Genomic DNA, 9,750 nt, shown 5'->3' on the forward strand with positions numbered 1-9,750 from the left:
ATATATATATATATATATATATATATATATATATGTATATGTATATGTATTTACAGAGCTGTAGTAAAACAGTTACAAGTAAATAATTACAGGTGATTAACACAATTTTATTCATTAAGAACTGAACAGTTCGAAAGCTTTGTGAACACTTTAGACAAAAAAAATCTATTTGAAACTTTGATGTTGTTGCCATGACAACAGCAGCAGAGAGAAGTGACTTGGCTAGCTAGTGGAAAACAACTAAAAGAGTGAGAGAGGAAAAAACACAAGAGAGTGAGTGTGTGTGTGTGTGTGTGTGTGTGTGTGCGCGCGTGCGTGTGTGTGTGTGGTGGTGTCTAAATTCTTATTTCCCATGTGTGTGCCAGATGGCACTGTGCACTCTACTATTACATAATAAAAACAGTGAATCGCATGCACGCATGTGCGTACACACGCATGTGCATACACACGCATGCACACACGCACACAATCTGATGAGTATGTACACAATCAAGATGATAATCACGTCCACTTCAGACATTTCTGAGGTGAACCCTCCCTTCAGGGGCTGACACAATAAATAATTGTTTTAACACAAAGCTCTGAAAAATGAACAACAACAAAAAAATACTACAAATAAAACCAAGCTCAGCAGAAACACACCCATTTATACTACTATCAGCAATAGTACGGCTTTAAAATTAAAGCAAACAAAAAGACCATGCTGGTCATCACACCTTGGTGAGTGTGTGATAAATGAGACAGAGGGCAGAGATTACATCAAAGCTCCGATGTCTTCTCTGTTCATCACACAAACGCACACACTCAAATTTATATTTAAACTGTTACCATAACTTCTTTTAAATGATCATGACATGTCTGTAAATTGCCATATTGTTATACTGCGGTGACCATGAAACTAAAGAAAAGTTTGAAAACACTGAAAATGTCACTCCTTAAAGAAAAGTATTTCACATTTTGCTTTTCATGTCAGAGTTTTAGACTAACATCCAAACTGTTAAGGCCCATTTCCTGCATACGCCTGTGCACGGTGGCTCTGGATGTTTCTACTCCAGACTCAGTCCACTGCTTCCGCAGGTCCCCCAAGGTCTGGAATCGACCCTTCTCCACAATCCTCCTCAGGGTCCGGTCACCTCTTCTCGTTGTGCAGCGTTTTCTGCCACACTTTTCCCTTCCCACAGACTTCCCACTGAGGTGCCTTGATACAGCACTCTGGGAACAGCCTATTCGTTCAGCAATTTCTTTCTGTGTCTTACCCTCTTGCTTGAGGGTGTCAATGATGGCCTTCTGGACAGCAGTCAGGTCGGCAGTCTTACCCATGATTGCGGTTTTGAGTAATGAACAAGGCTGGGAGTTTTTAAAAGCCTCAGGAATCTTTTGCAGGTGTTTAGAGTTACGTCGTTGATTCAGATGGTTAGGTTAATAGCTTGTTTAGAGAACCTTTTCATGATATGCTAATTTTTTGGGACAGGCATTTGGGGTTTTCATGAGCTGTATGCCATAATCATCAGTATTAAAACCATTAAAGACCTGAAATATTTCAGTTGGTGTGCTGTGAATCTGAAATATATGAAAGTTTCATTTTTATCATTACATTATGGAAAATAATGACCTTTATCACAATATGCTAATTTTTTTAGAAGGACCTGTAATTATGATGTGGGCGAACGAGAGCTTCTGGCTGTCAAACTGGCGCTCGAAGAATGGAGACATTGGCTGGAGGGTGCCAGGAAACCTTTTCAGGTGTGGGCTGATCATATGAACCTTGAATACTTAAAGACGGCCGGAAGACTCAACCCCATACAGGCCAGGTGGGCATTGTTCTTCTGTCGTTTCAATTTTACTCTGTCTTACAGACCCGGATCCAGAAACGGAAAACCAGATGCCCTTTCCCCGATCACGGAGGATTATGAAGGCCATATCTCCAAAAATGAGGTAGAGTTCATCCTACCCAGTAAGGTGCGACTTGATGTTACTTAACTGGAGGAAGAGATTAAACAGGCTAACAAGGTCCAACCACCACCACCAGATTGCCCCAAGAACCGGATGCTTGTCCTTACTCCCCTAGTATAAAGGGTTCTCGAACTCTGTCACCAGTCACACCTTTTCTGTCACTCTGGTTTAACCAAGACCCTGTCTATAGTCAGAGCCCAGTTCTGGTGGAAGGACCTGGTAAGGGATATTAAGGATTTTATCTCTTCTTGTTGTCAGTGCGGCTAGGCCAAGACTTCTAGCCGCCCACCAGCCGGTTATCTACGTCCTCTTCCTATCCCCTCTCATCTCTGGTCCCATATAGCTATGGACTTCATCACAGGTCTTCCTCTATCCTCTGACAACACGGTCATCCTAACTATTGTGGACCGTTTTTCTAAAAAGGTCCATTTAGTACCCTCGAAAAAGCTCCCATCAGCCAAAGAACTAGGGGAGATTATGGTTAAAGAGATCTTTCACCTTCATGGACTTCCCTCTGATATTGTCTCTGACCATGGTCCCCAGTTCATTTCTCGTATTTGGAAGGAGTTTTGTAACCTCCTTGGAATTTCTGTGAGCCTCATTCAGGTTTCCACCCACAAACGGGTGGTCAAAGCGAAAGGGTCAACCAGGAGGTGGAGACAAAACTTCGCCTTTTGTGCGAGGGAGATCCTACCAAGTGGGCAGCTAATCTTCCATGGGTTGAACATGCCATCAACTCCCTTCCTTCAGCTGCTTCAGGTCTGTCCCCCTTTAACACAGTATAAGGTTTCCAACCACCAGTATTCTCTATTCAGGGTAGAGATGCTCAGGGTCCCGTCTGTCCACAGAGCAGCTCTTAGGTGCCAGCAGACCTGGAAGAGAGCAAGGAGAGCTCTCCTCAAGACATCACCTGTTTACATCAGGGGTGCCAACCGCCGTCGCTCCCAGAACCCACCCTACCAGGACGGCCAGAAGGTCTGGCTCTCAACTAAAGACCTTCCTCTTAGGGTGGAGTCACGAAAATTGGCACCCCGCTTTGTTGGTCCATTCCCAATAGCCAAAGTAATCAACCCTGTGGCAGTACGCCTTCAACTACCTCGGTCACTCAAAGTTCACCCAACCTTCCACGTTTCCAAGATCAAACCCCTGGTGTCATCACGATTATTTACTCTGCTCATGGTAATGATCTCTACCTTCTCTACAACGACCACGTCTACCGGATCACGATTCAAGTTTGGTTTCGGATTTCTGATCACCTGTGCATGACCCTCGCCTGTCTCCCTGGACCTGTCTTCTGGATCTCCCTCCTAACCGCTTCATGCTCAGTCCTGCCTCAAAACCAGCTCACCTTCTCCAACTGTGACATCATAGAAACCAACTCTTCTAAGGAAATCCTTCCTAATCTGTTTATAAAGGTTGGTGTTTATAAATTGAACTGTCAAACCAAAGCCATTGAACTCCAATCCACTAACCTTCCTGTCTCTTCAGATTGTGTTGGCCCAAGGACTCAGACCTCCACCAGAAGCAGTTTATCAATAAATCTTTTAAACCTTCCTGTTGTCTGTGATCTGGTTCGAACCCCTAAATTTGGTTCTTGTCAAAATATCAACAAAAATGACTGAATTACAGCTGTTGTAACGATTTCTTTAGTCTATTGGCTAGGGCGGCCATCTCTAATTGGGTGGACTCCTAAAGTTCATTCAACCTTTATTTATACAGGTTAATCCCATTGAGCCTCGGGGACTCATTTACAAGAGAGACCATTGGTTACGTACTGTAACCCCAGACTCTATGAGTATAGGCCTAGCCCTTTATGGCTGTCGCTAGTGGGTTTTATCCCGTCGCGCGCAGCACTGAAAACTTTAGTCCACACCCACCTGCTGTGTGGACTCACCCCTGGTCCATATAAGTTACGGTGAAACCGGGTAATCGGCTTCCAAATAGCTTTTTTCTTTAGCCATTTAGGAACCAGTGAGGCCCAGAGCTTAAAGGGCTATGCCTATACTCATAGAATCTGGGGTTACAGTATGTAACCAACATTCTATTTCATATAGGCTTCGCCCTTTAAGGCTGTCGCTAGTGGGTTAAAGGCGAAGCAGTCTATGCCTCACTGGGTCCATTCAGACACAATATGAAGCGCCCACTTGCACCAAAAAAAATGTCATCACTCAGCCGTCTGTGTGCGTAATTACATGCTGCGTAATTACGCGCACCATGCACAGAAGCGCCCCGGAGAGAAAAAGTTTTGGACGGGGGAAAAAAGGGGAAGGCTGAAAGCAGTCCTGCTGCCGAGAGTGGGAAAGAACAGAGGTGTGACACCGATCTGTGTCTCCGTACACCTTTTAGAAAACGCTTCATCAACGGAGGATTAAAAATTGTTCTGTCACCAAAGCCTTCATGACAGGAGGAAATAGCTGCAGCATAAGTTTTAATTGTGCTGAACGCTAGATTTCTGTCCATCAACTGCTACAGAAAGGACAACACGCCACCTAGTGGACATGAGATGGCCTCTACACTTTTCTCCGTGCACCAGCGCTGAAAAGCTGTCCACTTTGATGTGTACAGCGCTGTGGTGGAAGCGGCTCGTGAGTCTTGGATTGTGCGCACCACTTCCTGAGAGACGCCCATCTTCTCTAAGCGGATTTGCCCAGCAGCCAGACCCAAAGGTGCTGGCCTATTTTGGGTGACTCCTGATCGCTCCTCCCGCCTGGAGGAGAGCAGCATCCCTCCACGGCAGTTTTCACGGTCGACCTGATAACAGACATTGCAGGTTTGGGAACCACGGGGTGCTCACGCGCTCGAGGGCTACAAGAATGGCTGACAGCTCTTCCTCCCAGACTTGTTCAGAAACCGTGATATTAGAGAGACTGGAAGAAACACTTTTTTTTTTTAACACTTTTTTTTGGCCACGGGCTGTGGGCAAAAGCGTGCACTCCTAACGGTGGGTCGTCCCGTGGGCTCAGTGAGAACCATAATTGACACTGGGTGTTGTCCCGTGTGGCGAACAGATCCACTGCTGCTCGGCCAAACCTGCTCCAAATCTGAGAAATCAGCTCGGGATGGAGACTCCAGTCCCCGTGGCGCGGACCGCCCCTGGACATTACATCCGCCCCTCTGTTCAGGATGCCGGGGATGTACACTGCTCTGATGGAGAGCAGGTTTTTGTGTGCCCAACACAACAGCTGTCTTGCAATGCGTAACAGTTGGGCTGAGCGACGCCCCCCTGCCAGTTTATGTAAGCTGCAGTCACTTTGTTGTCTGTGTGGATCAGAACATATTGATTCTGCAACAGGGGAGCAAAATGCTGAATCAAATTCCAAACTGTGAGACATTCCAAAATGTTTATGAGCTGATGTGTGAGGTGGCCACAGCGCGCCCCACCGCTTGAGACAGGCACGTTCCTCCCCAGCCTGACAGGGACACGTCTGTGAAAACTGAGAAGTGTAACGTAGGTCTGTTGATAGGAACTCCCTCTGACAGAGTGAGAGGGTTTCCCGAGTGATTCAGGTTGGTTCCCACGGGGGGGGGGGGGGGGGGCACAGAGATCATCCGCCTCTTCTGACGTACCGGATCTATGAGCAGGTGAGCGAACCATCTCTGAAGGCGTCTCATGTGGAGTAAGCCCAGTGGAACCACAGCGTGAGCTGACGACATTGTTCCCAAAAGTTTCATGATAGAGACGGCTGTTACTACTCTGCTGGATTTTACGCGGCGGAGCTGGGCCTTTAGAGCTTTGGCTCTCGGCTGTGATAAGCGGGCTCTCATAGTGACTGAGTTTAGCTCCACTCCCAGCCGGGAGAACTGAACTCTTCTCCCAGTTTATGGCGAAATCCAGGTTTAACAGGTGTGATGTCAGCGCTTTGGTTTGCGCAGCTGCTTCCTGCCTGGATCGAGTTAGCAGCAGCAGATCATCCAGATAAAACAAAATTCTCATCCCTGCTCTGTGTAGCCGCTGCAGAGCCGTCTCCACGCATTTCGAAAACGTGCGTGGGAACAGCAAAGTAATTTCTTGTATCTTCTCCCCCGTGAGCTCTGCGACTGGTTGTTCCAGGTTGCCGCAATGAGAAGGACTGTTCTCTGGCGGGAGGGGCCGGCGGCGGAGCGGGACGGGACGCTGCTGCAGCTGTGGAACGTCTCTGCTGTTGCCTCTGGCCACGACGATCTCTCTAACGTGCGGGGGGCGGGAGGAGGGGTGCGGCTTCATCAGGTGGCGCACAATCTCCAACACCTCCTCCGACTTCTTCGACTTTTCAAGCATGGCCTTGAAATTGGCCCCGAACAGCGCGTCCGTCATGATGGGGCCCTCCAGCAGGTCTTTCTGCAGTTTCTCCGGCAAGGAGGGGGCGTGTCGGAGCCAGATGGACCTCTGGATCATTGTCATCCAGGCGGCGATGCAAGACAGACAGACCGCAGAGGAGGCGCACAGGTTGAGGATGATGTCAGACGCTTTGCAGAGTGAGCTCCTCATCTCCTCAGGCAGGTCTGTGTCCTCGAGCCTTTTGGAGATGCTGTAGGCCAGTACGACATTGTTGTTCGTTGCAGCCGCCTGGAAAGCACATTGGTGGGCTCAATTGGAGAGCGACGTCACCGTCTGGCCGTGTCTCCCTACGGAGGACGGTGGTCCAATCTGGACACTTTTGCTCTGAGTGCTTCCACCAGGCTTGGCTCCGGGGGGGTACCGAGGGAAAGTTCAGCTCAGTAAACCCCTCCACTCTGGTGATGGGAGCAAAGGTGGAGATGGGCGCATTCAGCTTACCAGGTCCGGCTGCAGCTTCGTTCCAGTAGGACGTCACTGCTGGGAAACGAGGCCAGATGGGGTCAGGGCGCCGAGCCGGGGTGGAGCCAAACCTTCCTGCTAGATCATCCGATCTGGGCGGGAGGAGGAGCGGGACGGAAAGTCCCTTCGTGTCAGCCGCCTCCTGGATTATGCGGGCAGCTCTGAGAGAAGGGCACCTTTTCTGGAGGAGTCATCTGATTCGCTCTGTGACTCGGCGTCAAAAAAGGCGACGGCGTCGTCCAGCGAACAGTCCCCCGTCACTGAGAGGCACTCCTCGATGTTAGCCTTGAACAAGGCTGCTCGCCTCTGCCTCTCCTCAGGAGGGAGGAGGTCACAGAGACGGAAGGAGGAGGCGAGGTCGGCGTGGCGAGGACCCAGGCATCCTTCACAGATGTCGTGCCGGTCGAAACTCAGCATGTAGCCAGTCTTGCAGGACGAGCACAGGCGGATGGTGTTGGTGCTGGACATCGTGTTTTTGTAAAAAACAGTGCTGGTTGCTTGCTGAAGAAAAATGGGAGCCAATTACCTGGTCTCACCGTAATTTATACAGACCGGAGGTGAGGTCCACACAGGAGGTGGGCGTGGACTAAAGTTTTCAGTGCTGCACTGCGCGCGATGGGATAAACCCCACTACGACAGCCTTAAAGGGCGAAGCCTATACGAAATAGAACTGAATTTTTAACAAAGAGTGATGACAACTGCGGACAACAACGACAACAACAGACAATCATAAAAGATGCGTACAAATTTAAATTTTAATTAAAGTTGCTGTATAAAAATGCATACATCAAACTGTAGCAGCAGAGTGCAGAAATAAAACTGTGCTTTGTGTTCAGATGTGGACAAGACTGAGCGTGTTACTGTGTGCAGTCTGTAAATAGGAAACACAAGTCTTACCAGTGCAGGCCACTGTATGTGTTTGACCTTAGTTCCCTGCAGGAGGCCTCCTGCTCCTCCTCCTGCTCCTCCTCCTGCTGCTGCTGCTGTTGCTGCTCCCCCCTCTTTCCTCTTGGCCCAGACCAGCTGGTGCTCCAGGAGAAACAGCTGGAAATCCTCGTAGACCTTCACCCACTCTCGCTTGTCCCACTCCTGGTCATCAAACTCTACATACACCTGGAAACAGACCAGACCCTTATGAACATGTAGAATGATCTGGTTCTACATTCACAGTTGTCAGTAACACTGGGGAATCCCAGAACTAAACAAGACTTACACAGAAAACAAAGAAAAAAGGACAAGAAGGAGAAAGCCAGAGGAAACAAAACATGACTGACGAAATGGTTAGATATCAAAATAGACTTACTGAGAAACCGAAAAGGAACGTTTTTAACTTCTGTTAACTGAGGTAAAATACTGAAATTAAACAAAGATTTAAAAAAACAAAAAAACGCAGAGCATTAAATTGATTTATTTTACTATTCTTTATGACGTGTAAGGGTTAATTGTACAGCACTTTGGTCAACTTTGGTTGTTTAAAAGTACTTAAAAAAAGATTTAATGGAGCATAAAATGAAAAGTAGTAACCATGAAAAATAAAAGGAAATGATAGAATAATGTTTGAATAGCACATTTTTAATAACATTTAGACTATTGGTGACTAAAAGTGAGTCACTTTAATAATTGTAAAATTAAAAGCCACCTTACCATACTTAGTTTAGTTTATTTAAACAATGGTGTCCAGAAACAATGCCTAAGAACATCAGAAACTATTTATCTATTTTCCTTGACAGTTCTTACAAACCCAGTCTAAAAAACAAAACAAGATTATAAGAAACATTTTTAAAAATCTAAGGAAATTACTGAAACTTTTAAAGTGCTCAAAATGAACGCCACAAATCCTACAAATTTATAAAAGTATACAAACAAAAATAATCAAACAGAAAAAAAATGCTTCTTTAAACAAAAGTTTATTAAGAACCTGGACAAGAGTTTGTTATGAACTTCTTCTCGAGACATATTTCTATATTTACATCCCAACAGTTTAGACTAAAATCAGACTTTGTGGTAGGTCAACAAATCTATGATAGGCATCAATCCAATACAAGGAAAATATAACTAATAAAAATAAACTGAAGAGGTGAAGGGAAGCCTCATATTGACCTTAAATGTAACCATCCAAGCTGTGAAATAAACAGGAGCAGACAAAACTGGGTTGCTGGTCTGTCTCATGGTGCCAAACAAAAAATGACCTCATTCTCTCTACAACTCTCTCAGTACACTCCAACAAACACAACCCAGTGAGAAGCTACCTTATGTCACACCTTTGGAGTCACAATAGAACATGATCATATAATGTCAAAACCAAACACCAAAATTCATTTCAATTCAATTTGAAAAAACTTTATTAATCCCAAAGGGAAATTAATTGTTGTTGTAGCTCATCCTGGTTTCATTAGAGTTGTTCTAGATGCTGATGGCTGTGGGCAGGAAGGATCTATTTAGCAGTCCATCCCATAGCAGATCCGAAGAAACTGGCTGCAGATGCCGATCCATCCACCCAGACCCAGCAGTGCTCTTGGTCCTCTAGGGCAGCAGGTCTGCATGAATTCCTGGCAGAACTACTCCCCCAGGGATTTCTCCCAGTAGCCTGCCAAGCCCCTCATTGCCGCAGACTTAACTGCAGGTGCCAGGGGACGATCTCGGTTCTACAGCTGTTACTAGCCACGTTTCCAGCTACCTCCAAGATTTCGGCGGTCAGGCACTCAAGCACCGCCTCCAGGTAGATGGGAATGCATCCAAGGCACCTCCTTTTCAACTCATTTGGGATTTGGGGATGTAGTTGAGGTATTATTTGAGAGTTTGAGATGTTAATCAGCAGCTCCCAGTTGTAGAAAACCACCTTGTTGTTATGGTTACGCATCATAACAAATGTCCAAAAATAAAAATGATTTCAGTAAAGATCCTTCCAGCTGCACAGCATCTGTTACCAGAGGAAGTTATCATCTGGAAAAAAAGCGATTTACATCCAGAAAAAAGAGGAATTTAAAGCAAAATCTCAGAATGAATGTAAGAGAGCTACT

At 46.4% G+C, this 9,750-nt stretch overlaps 1 protein-coding gene across 2 annotated transcripts in view; it reads right to left on the bottom strand.

The window, feature by feature from the left end:
• The window catches only part of jmjd1cb (jumonji domain containing 1Cb), a gene marked incomplete at its 5' end in the record, with an annotated part of 77,339 nt that extends 69,496 nt beyond the window's left edge, over nucleotides 1-7,843 (bottom strand). For both annotated transcript variants that reach the window (XM_037691324.1, XM_037691325.1), the window contains 1 exon segment: nucleotides 7,628-7,843. In XM_037691324.1, coding sequence (XP_037547252.1) covers nucleotides 7,628-7,843 — 216 coding nt within the window.
• Nucleotides 7,844-9,750: the final 1,907 nt, after the last annotated feature.

Source organism: Nematolebias whitei, chromosome 17, assembly GCF_014905685.2.
Source record: "Nematolebias whitei isolate Nwh7 chromosome 17, NemWhi1, whole genome shotgun sequence".
NCBI classification, from domain to species: Eukaryota; Metazoa; Chordata; class Actinopteri; order Cyprinodontiformes; family Rivulidae; genus Nematolebias; species Nematolebias whitei.